The sequence below is a fragment of the Chamaea fasciata genome, unplaced genomic scaffold (genome assembly GCF_029207755.1).
Source record: "Chamaea fasciata isolate MVZ Bird 193981 ecotype frontalis unplaced genomic scaffold, bChaFas1.0.hap1 SCAF_31, whole genome shotgun sequence".
Classification (NCBI taxonomy): domain Eukaryota; kingdom Metazoa; phylum Chordata; class Aves; order Passeriformes; family Sylviidae; genus Chamaea; species Chamaea fasciata.
The window spans coordinates 412,307-427,131 of NW_027094116.1; the positions used below are offsets into that span (position 1 = coordinate 412,307).

The following is a 14,825-nucleotide window of genomic DNA, read 5'->3' on the forward strand; positions in this document are numbered from 1 at the left end:
AAAATAGTCTTTCTTCAGTTCTCTCAGAGAGAGAAGTCTCTTCTGGTCGGCCATGGAAACTTCCCCGCAAGAAAGAACAGTTCTCTTGTGGCTTTTTCATTCTCACAAAACCCGCCACCTCTGAACCTGAATTTGTGAAGTCCCTCCCATATCACACAGCCTTCCCACAGCTGCGTAATGGGCCATGTAAACTCATGGGGTACCATTTTAAAGATGAACAGTTCAAAAGCAAAGGTTTTCTTCATCTCTAGGAACAGAGATCTTTTCTCTTTCTGAGTGCACACCTTAATCACATTTCTCTCTCTCTCACTGTTGAAGCTTGTCATAAGATCACAACTACTTCAGCATTTACTTAGTTGACTGCAAATGCCTTTGCTCAGATCTACAATTTGAATACTCCCATCTCGCCATCCATGCCTTCCACAACTTAGAGGGATATTCTAGGATATCACAGTCCATTCCCATGGCCTACAAAAGAGTTTCAGCCGAAAACCAAGGCATCTTCTCGTTCTCTTGCCATCTAAGATTCAACTCCTCCTTCACTGACTTTGATGTCTTCATATTGTCTCTCTACGTGGCTTCACTCTGTCCTTTCGTCTCACTTAAGAGAGGATTAGTGCTTTGCAAGTTCCATCAGAGCAAAGGAGGAGTTTCCATTCTCCCAATCTGCAGAGGCCGTGATGGTTCTCCCGGGCAGTGGCCAAAGGTGGTAAATTCAGGCCGTGCCGGGGCTGGGCCAGGATCTCCGGGGTTCTGGCTGCATTCAATTTCCAGCTGCGGGGCCGCTCCGCACGGCTGCAGAGCTGCCCCTGCTCTTGGCCGCAAGATCTCTCCAGCTGCTGGGGCCTCTCCCTCCGCAAGGGGTCTTGGTGCCGGTGTCTGGAGTTGTTCATAGTAAAGAATTCTTCCAAAGCCGCGCTGGGGGCTTCCCCCGTTCCTCTGCCCGGCAGCGCTGGGGGCCCGGCCCGGCCCTGCGAGGCCTCCCGGGGCCGCCATGGGGGCGGCTTTAGCGGCAGGATGTCAGCAGCCGCTGGAGGCCCGATCCGGCCGGGACGGGGCGTTCTCTCCTCCCCTGCCCTGCCCGGGAGCCGCCGGGCCCGGCCCTGCCAAGGCTCCAGCAGCGGCCGGGCCTGGCCAGGCCGCACCAGGCCCGGGGCCACGCGGCGGAGCGGGGCCGACCCCGCCGGCACCTGGGGACCTCTGCCCAGGTGGGAAGGGAAGAGAACTTTCCCAGGATTCTTCTGATTTCAACCTGTGTGGCCACAGAGGCGTGCCTAGCTGTTGAATTGGTTCCACAGGTTGCCAGTATTCAAAGCTTAACACTGATTGGTTTTGCCACAGCTATTCTTCAATCAATGCAAAACCAGCACAGGCATGTACTATAAGAGAATGAGTCAAGGGTCAAACCAAGCAAAACAATTCTTGGAAAGCATAAACTCGAAAGAATGTTTGAAATATGCATAATCTTCTTGAATATGTATTCAATCAATACAATGAAAAAGGTACACAAGAAGAATTGTTATAGATAACTGCGCGCCTTGGGCAGTTGCCCAGCACCCAGCACGCTGTTTGCTGTCCCTTTTCTACCTTATTAATATTTAAAGATATTAAGGAGTGAGCCTTGTTTCTCACACAGTTTAATCAAAAAGCTACATTTTGGGTACAAAAAGAGGGAAAACGGTCAATTGCCACCCAACGCTGGGTGAGGGAACGGGGAGCCCTGTAGGCTGCAATGAAGAGGAAGAAAAGGCCACTGCAGGAAACTGATGCCCCCCTGGCACTACCAATGCTCCCCGGTGTCATAGCACACTCTCATAGATGTCACAGGCATCCCGCTGTCCCTCGTGGGCTCCCTCGAGCTCAAGGTTGGTCACTTGTGGATCCCAAGGTGGGGCAGGGGCAGGGGACACCAGTGGGGGCCCAGAGAGTGACACCAGTTGTGGGAACCTGGGTGACAAGGGTGACACCCGTGGGTGACATGTCCCTGTCCCCCCCTGTACTCACCCCCTGCCCGCTCGGTGCCCACAGCGTGGGTGTCCAGCACTGCCCCCTCCTCTGGGGGGGTCCTGTGGGGATAAGAGGGGGTCTGAGGGGTGTCTGGGGAGGGGCAAAGGGGAGTCCTGGCCAGACCCCCCCACTCACCTGTCCTGGGGCTTCCTGGCGGCTGCAAGGAAAAAAGGAGGAGGTGACCATGGGGACCCCGGGACCCCTGAACCTTCCTGGGACCTCGGCACCTCCAAACACCCACCTGTCCCATAAATTCCCACTGGAGCCCTGACTCCCTCAAGACACTCCAACCACTGCTGAACCCCCTGGAACTTCTGCACCAGCACATTGCCCCCAACTCCCCTGGTGTCCCCACCATCTGAGCCCCCATGACCCAAGCCCAGCAATGTGGGACACTCCCCAAACTCCCACAGGACCCCAGAAAGATCCCCCCACATCCCTGCAGGACTTTTAAGAGCTCCAAAAACCATTCAGGAGCTCCCAGTGCCACTCAAATGTTCCTCAAAGCCCACCCAGGGATGGCCCTGGAGCCCAACCAAGACCATCGAAATTCCCCCAAATCCCCCAGAACCCCCAGCAACAGACCTGCTCAGCTCAGTTTCCCCCAGCTCAGGGGCCCTGGGTGCTGCCCCAGCTCTGCCCCACTCTGGGGGCTTCCCCTCACTCCAGGACCCCCATTACCCCGTTGTCACCCACCCCGGCGGTGCCAGCAGTGACAGCCCCCGATGACAGCCAGGAGCAGGAACAGGAACAGGAGGGTCCTGCCGACATTCACAGCCACTGCTGGGGACGGAGGGGGACACATTGGGGTCACCCCAACTCCAAGGGTTCTGAACACCCCGGTGACCCCCTGTGACCTCACCTGTGACCCAGGGTGAGCCAGGGGTCACCTCCAGGGCCAGCTCAGGGCTGAGTGCCCGGAACACGTGGTGCCCGTCCTGTCCCAGCTGGTTGGTGGCCACGCACTGGTAGGTGCCTGAATGTTCCACACTGACGTCCCCAAGCTCCAGGATGGGACCCTGGGCCACCTCCTGGCCATTGTGCAGCCAGGTGAAGGTGACAGGGGCTGAGCCCACCTGCACCGAGCAGCACAGGGTCACGGGGTCACCTGCGTGCACCTGGTGTGACAGGGGACCGGGGGTGATGGTGGCATTGGCCACAGGCACTGTGGGGACACAGACAGGGCTGGCAGCTGGCGAGGTGGGATGGGGGTGCTGTGAGTTGGGGTCACCTCCAGCCTGAGGGTCCTTCTCACCCAGGACAGTGACAATCAGGGGGACACTCTCAGCCACGCTGTCTCCATTGCTGACCCGGCACTGGTATTGGCCACTGTCATTGTCCCCAACGTGGCGCAGCTCCAGGCGGGGGCCACTGCCCAGTAGTGTCCCCGAGCCCCCCTGGTGCCAGGAGAAGGACAGGGGACCTGTCCCCATGGCCACCGCACAGCTCAGCACCAGGCGGTGCCCCTGTGTTACCTGTCTCACAGGGGGCTGTGCCAACAGTCATCCCCGAGAGCGGGATCCCTCCAGGGGAACACAGGTGGGATGGGGGGCCCAGGACGGATGGAGGACACCCCGGCGGGTGGCGGGGGAGAGCAGGGGACAGTGAGCATCCGAGGAGGGGCGGAGAGGGGCCGGGGGTCCCCCGTGAGAAAGGGGGTGGGGACGAAGAGCTGGGGGGAATGGCCTGGAAAGGAACTCCAAGGAAGGATGGGGTGTTCAGGGCGGGAACACCTGGAGAGGGATGGTGGGGGGACCCCAGGGAGGGTATAGGGGGACCTGGGGACCTTGCGGGGAGATCAGAGAGGGGTGGGGGGACCCACGGATGGTGAAGGGACCCAGGGAGGGCTGAGAGACACAGAGGGGGACCCAAGCAGTCATTGGGGGGGATGGAAAAATTTTACAGGAAAGATGGGGGTACCCACAAAGGGCGAAGGGAGCCAGCAAGGGACCCGGGAATGGATGGGAGGACACAGGACAGGGATTGGGGGATCCGGGCAGTAATGGTGGTTCCCAGGCAGTATAGGGTGACCCGGGAGGGCTGTGGGGGCTCCCCGTGCCCATCCCCACACTCACTGTGCACCGTGACGCAGAGCTGGCCGCTGCTCTTCTGCACGCCCCCCCCCGGAGCGCACCTGGCAGCTGTAATTCCCCGAGTGGGAGACCCCCACGGCGGGCACCAGGAGCTGCTGGGACACCTGCGGGCCCCCCACCAACTGCCCGTCCCGGTAGAAGAGGTGCAGGAGGCGGGTTAGGGGTCTCAGGGGGCTGGTGGTGCTGAGGCAGCTGAGATTGAGGGGGGACCCCTCGATGAGCTCGGGGGGACCCTCCAGCACCGGCACCGTGAAGAGCTCTGGGAAGGAGAGGGGAGGGGGATTTGTGACCCCACGTCCCTGGGGAGGGGCTGTGGGGGTGTCAGGGTGGTGGCTGTGAGGTGCTCACCGTGCACTGTCACTGTCACAGGGGCTGACTGCTGCCACTCCTGTGATACCCCGGAGCTCACCCAGCCCCGGCAGTGGTAGTGGCCGCTGTGGTTCAGCTGCAGAGGGGACAGGGACAGCTCGGTCCCACTGAGGGACCTGTTCACCTCCTCATACCCATGGTAGAATCGCACCGAAGTGACCGAATTGTCCCGCCAGCCCCGGCAGCGCAGTGTCACCATGTCCCCCTCCAGCAGCGGCTGCACTGGCACCTGCAGAACCAGCAGGGCTGCGGGACACAGGGGTCCTGTCACACCGGGGAGTCCCTTTTTCAAGAGAACTCCCCCTCTGGGTCACACCCAGTGACCAGGGGTCCTCAATTCAACAAACAGGGTCACTGGGATGCTCTGGGATGTCCCCGTGTGCAGAGGACAGGCTCTGGTCACACCAGGAGGTGACCCATGGAGCAGAGCCCACCCAGAGCCCTCGGGGTCCCACAGGTGCCACGCTGGGTACAACAAAAACCCCTCACCAATTAAGACCATCACCGGGGGGCTGATCCCACTGCCAGGTCTGTCACACGTGTAGGTGCCACGCTCAAAGACAGTGAAGTGGTCGATTCCCTTCTGCCCCCAGCGCTGCCCATCCTTGTACCAGGTGGTGGCATCGGCGGTCCCCAAGCCCTGGCAGGTCAGTGTCACCTGGTCCCACAGCACCGCCGGTATCAAGGGGGGCTCCACCAGGAGCTGGGTGGTCTGGGCACCTGCAGGTGACAGGGGACACCAGCCTGCCAGGGTCAGCGTGGGGCTGGGGACAGTGGGGGGGGGACATGGCATCTGCCGAGGACTCACCAGCAAGGCCGAGGGTCTGGGCTGGAAGGGAGAAGGGACAGGGCTGGGTGAGGGTGGCACTGTAGGAACAGCAGGCACACCACTAAGTGCGTTGTCTGTCCCCAGACGGTCCCTAATGAAACACTGGTGTAGCACAGAGGTCTTGAGCACAGGGACACCTCTGTCACCCTGGGCTGAAGCAGGACATGGGGAAACTGTGGACATCCCATGTTTGCACAGGTCACGTCTACCATCTGCACAGCACCTGTCCCCACTGCCATATCCCGATGGCCCCATGTCTGTGATCCCATTCCAATGGCACCTCTCCCCACAGCCCATTTGTATAGTACGTGGCCCTTGTCCCTGTCCCTGCATCCCTGTTCCCCTGTCCCTGTCCCCATGGCTGCCCCAGCCCCAAGGTTCCTTTTGTGACATCCATGTCCCCACATCCCAGTCCCCTTTTCCTGTCCCCACAGCCACCCCACTCCTCTGCTCACACTGGGGTCCATTCCCATACACTGGCTCTGCTGGCCTTGGGGACCTCAGGGGACACCCCAGCCTCCCTGTGCCCCCTCCCCACCGGTCTCTGCCTCACCAGGGCCCATCCCCGGGGTGTCAGGCCCGTGCCCGGGGCACTCACCCCACAGGAGCAGCGCCACCTTCCCGGCCATCCCCGTGTCCCTGGCCATGTGCACTGGCTGTCACTCACTGCCAGTGGCGGCTGTCCCCTGAGTGGTGGCTCTTCAAAGGGGAAGGAAACGAGGTCACGTCTCATCCCCACGTGTAGGTGGCCCTTGGTGGGGGCTGGGTGGCCACATGCCGTGGACAGTCTGTGGACAAAGTAAGGACAGGCTGGGGACAGTCTGCGGGCAAGGTAAGGACAGGCTGGGGATAGGCTGTGGGCAGGGTGGGGACAGGGTGGGGACAAGGCTGGGTGCACACAGTGGGACATGGGTTTCTCAGGAGTGGGGGGCTCAGGGGGTTTTTGGAGCCAGAGATGGGTGTGCAGGGGAATGAGGGGTTCCAGGGATGTGGTTTCTGGGGAAGGGGGGTCCTGAGGAGAGGGAGTCACCGGGCATTGGGGTAAAATGGGAATGTGGTGTCCATGTGTGGGGGTCTCAGGGATGGAATTCCCAGGGGAATGTGGGCTCTAGGGATTTGGGATGATGGGATGGGTGTGCCAGGGATGGGGTGCCAGGGGAATGGGGGGTCCTGTTGGAATGTGGTGTCCTGTTGGAATGGGGATCCTGGGAGATGAAGGTCCTGGGGGAAGGGGGATTGTAGGGGATGGAATGAGTGGGAGAGGGTTTCTTACAAATGGGATCCTGGGAAGTGACAGTGCAGGGATGGGTGTCCCAGGGAGGGGGAATGTAAGGAATGGGGCCCCTATGGTTGAGGTCCCAGGGATGGGCAGTGGCTGGGTGGGTCCATGGGTCACAGCTCCCTCCCTGGGTGCCTCAGATTTTGGGGTGACCCAGAGACAGTGCTGCTCCCCAAGGTGCTCATGGCCTGCTGATCACGCCAGGCAGATTCTGAGGGGCTCTGGGTCGCTGTCCCCCCCTGCTCTTCAGGGCCTTTTTCCTCCCTTTCTATTTCCTTCCTTTTTTTCCTCAGTTTTACACCTCTCACTTCCTGTCTTGATGATCCTGGGGAGTGCCTGAGCAGGGAACAGGTTGGGGGGACACTGGGGAAGGGGAAAAAGGAGCTCCGGGGCCGCAGAAGGAGGTATGGGGGTTGTGGAGGATGAGGGTATCGAGCTTTGCCCCCCCAACACTTTCTCCTGCAGCAGACTGAAGATGGCATTTGCGTGGGGTGGATGAGCTCAGTTCTGGGATCATCAAGGCAGGTCATGTCCTGCTCAGGGGGTTCCCTGTTCTGGGAGTGACACATCCTGGGGGTCCAGTCCCAGGGGGGACACATCCCAGTCATGGAGGTCCTATCGTGGGGGATGGCAGAACTGGGAGGGTTCCAGACTTCTCCGTTCTCCCTCATCCTCTGCAGGATGTGAGCCAGCAAGAGCAGCTTGGGAATGGAGCCCAAGGCAGGAAGGAGCTCCCCAACTCCTCCTCCTTGAAGCCAGTGGCCATCCAAGTGTGGGGCCCAGCCATGGCCCAGCCCCAGTGCACAGGGATGGGCATTGGCCAGCCCTGCTCTGGCCAGCCCCAGGTGGCAGCCACGACCTGAGGCTCCCCCCGCCCCCTTGGCTTTGATTCTGGCAGCTTTCGAGCTGCTGCAAAGGTGACAATTCTGTGGCAGGAAAAGGCCTGGCTGTGGTTTGCTGGGCCCTGCAAGAAGCACAAAAGCCAATGGGAGCCCAAGCAGTGGCTCTGCGAGGGCCTTGGATGGTTTTCAGAGCAGGGCTGGCTGCAAACCCCCCTGCAGGGGCAGCTGTGAGGGAAGCAGTCCGGAAATGCAGCAATTGATCATTTTGTCCCTCTCAGCAAGGGGCTGAGAGAGCCCCAGAAGTTCTGCAAATCCCACACCCATCTGCTCAACAACCTGACCGGGACCCTCCTTCCTGAACAAAACCTGCAGCCCTTTGGAACCTCATGGAAAGAATATTTGGGTTCTGGCTGCAGCCACCAGACCAGAGGGAAAAGTGTGGAAATGTTGAGCCGGGGCTCTGCCCACAGTCATGGTGTGGCTCTGGGGAATGACCTTGTATCGATTCCAGGTGTCCCCAAAGCTGCTCCATCCCTGCCCTCCTCACCTGCACAGGGCACGGGGAATGGACAGGGCTCTGCCCCGCCCCTGCCCCGCCCATTCCGAGTGCCCAAAGCTGTGGGGGCGTCACCCTGGCCACGGGCTGTCCCGACACATGGCGACAGTGGCTTGGGACACGCTCTCACAGTCGGTTCATGCGCGCCGTGACAGTCCCGGCACTCGCAGCGCCATGGCAGCTGGGCCCCTTCCCCGTGCTCTGGGACCACCGTGCCGGTCCCTCCTTTCCGCAGAGCCCAGCCCAGGGTCTCCGCTCCCCCGCCCTGCCGGGGTCTCCCCTCGGCCGTTTCGGGCCCTCCACCCTCGGGGCTCTCCAGGCCCCTGGTTGTTTAGTGGAAGCCAGAACTGGAGAATTCCATTCCTAAAGCCCAACAGGGCTGAACAAACACCACTTGTGCCAGTTTAACCAAAAAGCTGCATTTTGGGCTGAAGTGTATCGAAACCGACCGTGTGCCCTCCTTGCACTGGGAGGGGGAATGTGCCGCCACTGGGACTATGGGAGTACTGGGAAGGGAAAGGGGGAGCTCCTGGGTGTACTGGGAACAATGGGAGGGGGAATGGGGAAGCCGTGGTGGTACTGGGAGATGGAATGGGGAGCACTGGATGCTCTGTGCACCAGCCCCTTCTCCTGACCACCACCTCAGGCTGGATGGCAACCACAGAAGCCCAGGGTGAGGGGATCCCCGGTGTCCCCCAGTGCCCCCCAGTTTCCTCAGTGTCACGGCACACTCTCGTAGATGTTGCTGGTATCCTGTGGTCGTCCATGGGATCCTGGCAGCTCTGCATAGGTCACCGTGGTGTCCTTGGGCGGGGCAGCACTGGGGAGCCCTGTGAGAGACACTGGCTGGGGGGACCCGGCTGGGGGTGACCCCAGTGGGTGACGTGTCCCTGTATTTCCCTGTCCCCGTACTCACCCCCTGCCCGCTCGGTTTTCACAACATGGGTGTACAGAACCTCCTCCTCCTCTGGGGGGGCCAGGGGCTGTGGATGTGCCCTGTGGGGATGGAGGGGTTTTGGGAGCACATGGAGGGTTCAGGGTGTGAGAGTAGAAGAGGGGTTTTGAATGGAGCCCCCCACTCACCTTTCCTGCTTCTTCCCGGTGGCTGCAAAGGAGAGGGAAGGGGTGACTGTGGGATCCCCAGGGCCCTGACCACCCACGGGAATCCTGAACCACCACCAGACCCTCAATTCCCCCAGGACCTCTGAGCATCTCTAGAGCCCGTCAGACCCCCTGAACCGGTGCCCTGAGTACCCAGAACCCCAAGCGCAGCAGGGAGGGAGACCCTCAAAAATTCCCCAGGACTTTGAAAGAAAACCCAACATTGCTGTGTGACCCTCCCACACCTGCCCAAATCGCCCAGGACACTCAGCCAAGGACACTGGGGGCTCAGCACAACCCAAGTCAGGAGCTGTGGGTACCACCCTATCACCCCTTCAGTCTGGGGGCTTCCCACCCCTCTCGGGGAACCCCGTCCCCCCCATGGTCACCCACCAATGCGGTGCCACCAGTGCCAGGCCATGATGACACCCAGGAGCAGGACCAGGAACAACAGGGAACCACTGACCCCTGCAGCCACTGCTGGGGACAAAGGGGAACACAGAGGGGTCACCCATCACCCCAGGGGTCCTGCAACCATTGTGACCTCAGGTGACCCATCCTGTTCCCTGTTCCCTTTCTGTCACTACCAGAGAGAGAGTGGGGGAAAACTGAGGTCACCGACAACCCGGGGGTGTCAGACCACCAGAGTGACGCCGTGTGAGCCCACCTGTGACCCAGGGTGTGCCAGGGGTCACCTCCAGGGCCAGCTCAGGGCTGAGTGCCCGGAACACGCGGTGCCCGTCCTGTCCCAGCTGGTTGGTGGCCTCGCACTGGTAGGTGCCCAAATGTCCCACACTGATGTTCCCAAGCTCCAGGACGGGACCCCTGGCAACCTCCTGGCCATTGTGCAGCCAGGTGAAGTTGACAGGGGCTGAGCCCACCTGCACTGAGCAGTGCAGGGTCACGGGGTCACCTGTGTGCACCTGGTGTGCCGGGGGACCGGGGGTGATGGTGGCATTGGCCACGGGCACTGTGGAGACACAGACAGGGTGAGGGTGGGGGGAGGGGCTGGCAGCCAACAAGAGGGACAGGGACACGGGGATGAGAGTTTCCTGGATCATGCTCTGGGTGAGGCCACCCCCAGCCTGAGGGTCACACTCACCAAGGACGGTGACATTCAGGGGGACACTCTCAGCCATGCTGTCCCCATCACTGACCCGGCACTGGTATTGGCCGCTGTCATTGTCCGCAACATGGCGCAGCTCCAGGTGGGGGCCAGTGCCCAGCGGTGTCCCAGAGCCCCCCCGGTGCCAGGTGAAGGACCGGGGACCTGTCCCCATGGCCACCGAGCAGCTCAGCACCAGGCGGTCCCCCAGTGCCACCTGTCCCCCGGGGGGCCGCACTGACACGGACACCCCCGAGACGGGGACCCCTGCGGGGAGACACAGGTAAGATGATCTTGCCATGATGGGTGGAGGACACAAGACGGGAAGGAGGGGGGATTGGAGGGGAGCACAGAGGACCCCAGGGAGAAGTGGACCCTGGGAGGTGCGTTGGGATCTGGTGACCATGGAGTGACCCCATGGAAAGGTGGAGAGAGTCAGGCAGGGATGGGGGACTACACAAGAGACTGAGGAGACTCAGGGAATGATGTGGGGTTTGGAGAGGGGTGGGTGGACCCAGGGACGGAAGTGCAACCAGAGGGTTGAGCGGGGACCTTGGAAGGGGTGTGAGATGCCAGGGAGGGGTGGGGGGACAGAGAGAGGGATGAGGGATGCGGAGAGGGAACCAGGCAGTCATGGGGTAACAAGGAGGAACTTGGGAAATTTTGGGTGACGCAGGGAGGAGTGAAGGGAAGGATGAAGGATGCAGGTAGAGGGGGGAAGCCCTCGGAGGATGTCAGGGTTGCCTGTCCCCATCCCTGCACTCACTGCGCACTGTCACGGTCACCAGCTGCGACTCCCTCCACTGTGACATTATAGCCCCCACCCTGCCCCTGCAGTAGTAGCGGCCGCTGTGGTGCAGGTGCAGGGGGGACAGGGACAGCTCGGTCCTGTCATGGGGCCCTCCCAAATCCTTCCTTTCGTGGAAGAAGTGCACGTTGGTGAGCGATTTGTCCTGGTAGCACCGGCAGCGCAGTGTAACCGTGTCCCCCTCCAGCAGCGGCCGCGCCGGCACCTGCAGCACCAGCCAGTCTGGGGGACAGAGGGGTCCTGTCACACCAGGGGCATCTGAAGAGTCCTGATGACACTGGGGGGCATCAGTGGCCACCCATTGCAAGGGAAGAGTCCCCTCAGACTGGGACGCTCTGCGATGTCCCCGTGTGCAGGGGACGGACTCTGGTCACACTAGGAGGTGACCCATGGAGCGGAGACAACCCAGAGCTCTCGGGGATCCTACAGGTGCCAGGCTGGAGACCCTGAAAACCCCCTCACCATTTAAGACTCTAACGGGGGGGCTGCGCCCACTGCCGGGTCTGTCACACTCGTAGCTGCCACTCTCGGTGACAGTAAAGTGGTCAGGTCCCCTCTGCCACCAGCGCTGCCCATCCTTGTACCAGGTGGTGGCACCGGCGGTCCCCGAGCCCTGGCAGGTCAGTGTCACCTGGTCCCACAGCACCGCTGGTGTCCAGGGGGGCTGAACGTGGAGCTGGGTGGTCTGGGCACCTGCAGGTGACAGGGGACACCAGCCTGCCACGGCCACCACGGGGGTGGGGACAGTGGGGTGGGGACATGGCATCTGCCGAGGACTCACCAGCGAGGCCGAGGGTCTGGGCTGGAAGGGAGAAGGGACAAGGGCTGGATGGGGGGGGGCCCTGCAGGGACAGCAGCACCTGGGGAATCCGGTGCTGTGTCTCACTGCAGACTGTCCCCAAAGGAACACTGGTGTAGCACAGAGGTGTTGAGGTAAGACACACCTCAGTCACCCTGGGCTGAGGCAGGTCATGGGGACACTGTGGACACCCCATGCTCATCCAGGACACCACCACCATCCTCACAGCTCCTGTCCCGACAGCCACATCGTCATTGCCCTGTGCCCATGATCCCATTCTAATGGCACCTGTCTTCATGCCCCATCCGCATGGCATGTGGCCCTTGTCCCTGTCCCTGCATCCCTGATCTCCTGTCCCCGCCTTGGGGACCTCAGAGGACCCCGCAGCCCCCCTGTGCCCCCTCCCCACCGGTCTCTGCCTCACCAGGGCCCATCCCCGGGGTGTCAGGCCCATGCCCGGGGCACTCACCCCACAGGAGCAGCGCCACCTTCCCGGCCATCCCCGTGTCCCCAGCCATGTGCACTGGCTGTCACTCGCTGCTGTGGCCACCGGTCCCCTGGGTGGCGGCTCTTTGGACGAATAGAAAGGTCGCACCTCATCCCCACGTGTTGGTGGGGGCAGGGTGGGGGAAAGGTGGAGACACAGCAGGGGACAGGCTGGGGACATTATGGGATAGTCTGGCGGCTAAGTGGGGGATGGTGTTCCCAGGAGTGGGGGTCTCAGGGGTTGTGGAGAGCCAAAAATGGGTGTTCTTGAGAATGGGGGTCCGAGGGAATGGGGGTCTCCATGTCTAGGGGGAGTTCAGAGATGGAGGTGAATTTGCTCTAATTGCTGGACGCCCAGTTGGTTGAGACGAAATTAGACATGCAGGAAATAAAGGCAAAAATGTTTCCCCACAACATTTTTATCCCAGTGAAAAAAAACAGCAAAATCACGCTGAAAATGTAGAAAATGATCTGGCTGACAGAATACTTTTAATTGTTGCCCTCCCTACAAGTCACAATAAAAACATAAACAAATCACAGAGAAACGAGACTTTCTGGTTCCCTTTAGGAGCCCATTGGTGCATCCCACAGCAGCGTTTGCTTGTGGATAACATGGAGTGTGGAATCTCCCTGAGTCTCCAGCAGGTCCATGGGATTGTTCCCGGCCTGCTGGTAGCAACCCAGCCCACAGGGAAGGCTTTGGTTGGGCCACATTTAGGAACTCTGCCCATTTTCCTCCTTCCCACCCTGAAACTTGATTTACCTCCCATGGCTTCTGCTCCCAACAGGGGAGAAACTCGGTCCATCCTTGGAACAGAGCACAGGAATCCGTGGAAATGCCCGTGTGTCCCTCAGGGTATGCTTCCCTGGGAAATGCACTCCACCCTGCCCTGAATTCCCCTGCCTGGGCACTCCCTGCTCCTGCTGGGACACCCCTGTTCCCCAGATCCACGGCTGGAGCCCCTGCTCAGTATTTCCACACTTTTCCCTCTCTTCTGGTGTCCACATCCAGAACACAAACATTCTTTCTGGGAGGTTCCAAAGGGCTGCAGGTTTTGTTCAGGAAGGAGGGTCCCGGTCAGGTTGTTGAGCAGATGGGTGTGGGATCTGCAGAACTTCTGGGGCTCTCTCAGCCCCTTGCTGAGAGGGACAAAATGATCAATTGCTGCATTTCTGGACTGCTTCCCTCACAGCTGCCCCTGCAGGGGGGTTTGCAGCCAGCCCTGCTCTGAAAACCATCCAAGGCCCTCGCAGAGCCACTGCTTGGGCTCCCATTGGCTTTTGTGCTTCTTGCAGGGCCCAGCAAACCACAGCCAGGCCTTTTCCTGCCACAGAATTGTCACCTTTGCAGCAGCTCTCAAGCTGCCAGAATCAAAGCCAAGGGGGCGGGGGGAGCCTCAGGTCGTGGCTGCCACCTGGGGCTGGCCAGAGCAGGGCTGGCCAATGCCCATCCCTGTGCACTGGGGCTGGGCCATGGCTGGGCCCCGCACTTGGATGGCCACTGGCTTCAAGGAGGAGGAGTTGGGGAGCTCCTTCCTGCCTGGGGCTCCATTCCCGAGCTGCTCTTCCTGGCTCACATCCTGCAGGGGATGAGTGAGAATGGAGGAGTCTGGAACCCTCCCGGATCTGCCATCCCCCAGGACAGGACCCCCTTGGCCAGCATGTGTCCCCTGTGAGGCAGAACCCACCCCCCGTGTGACACTCAGCACAAACGGCCTCTTCCTTCTGCTGCAGGAGAGAGAAAGTGAAAGTGTTGAGGGACACAGCCCGACACCCCCATCCCCCACAGCCTCCCACCCCTCCCTGCAGACCCCTCACCCCTGCTTCCCCCACGCTGGGGTTCTCCCAACCCGTTCCCTGCTCAGGTGCTCCCCAGGGTTATCAAAGCATGAACAGGGGGGTTGTGAAATTGAGGGGAATGAGGAAGAAAATGGATAATGTGGAGAGGAAAATATCACTAGGGGTTAGCCCCTCAGAATTGCCTTGTGGTGCCTCCCCCAAACCAGACACATATGAGGGGGTCAGAGCGGAGCCCTGGGTCTACCCAAAAGGTGAGGTACACCCCTTGAAGGAGCTGTGACCCATGGGCTCATCGGGCCACTGTCCATCCCTGGACCCCCATTCCCATGGGAACTCAAACTTAGGACCTCCATTTCCTATGTCCCCTCTCCCTGGAACCCCCACCTGAGTACTTACATTCCCTAAGATCTCCATGGCCCAGGACCCCCATTCAGAGGAACCCTCTCCACAAATGACATGCCCTACAACCCCCCTTCCCCCAGGACATGAATTCTCTCAGAAGATCCCCATTCCCACGAGCCTGACCCATTCCCCCTGCACTCCATTCCTAGTACACCCATCCCATGACTCGAAGTCCCTGGAGCCCATGTTCCCCTGGGACTCCCATCCCTGAGTCCCCCAGCCCTGGGGACCCCAAGTCCCATGACACCCCCATCCCTGGTGACTCCCACTCCTCAGTAGCTCCATTCCCCTGGACACCCATCCTTGGCTCCCCAAAACCATTAAGCCTCCCACTCCTGGAACCCCCTGT

At 60.7% G+C, this 14,825-nt stretch overlaps 1 protein-coding gene across 1 annotated transcript; it reads right to left on the minus strand.

Annotated features, from left to right (window-relative positions):
- Positions 1-8,695: 8,695 nt before the first annotated feature.
- Positions 8,696-14,488, minus strand: LOC136302901 (Fc receptor-like protein 2). Its single transcript, XM_066206488.1, has 10 exons — positions 14,471-14,488; positions 13,765-13,854; positions 11,452-11,791; positions 10,948-11,211; positions 10,179-10,448; positions 9,744-10,046; positions 9,470-9,556; positions 9,059-9,080; positions 8,892-8,971; positions 8,696-8,805 (listed from the first exon to the last, which is right to left on the minus strand). Exons 1-10 carry the CDS (start codon positions 14,486-14,488, stop codon positions 8,696-8,698), a joined length of 1,584 nt encoding a protein of 527 aa, XP_066062585.1.
- Between the last annotated feature and the right edge of the window lie 337 nt (positions 14,489-14,825).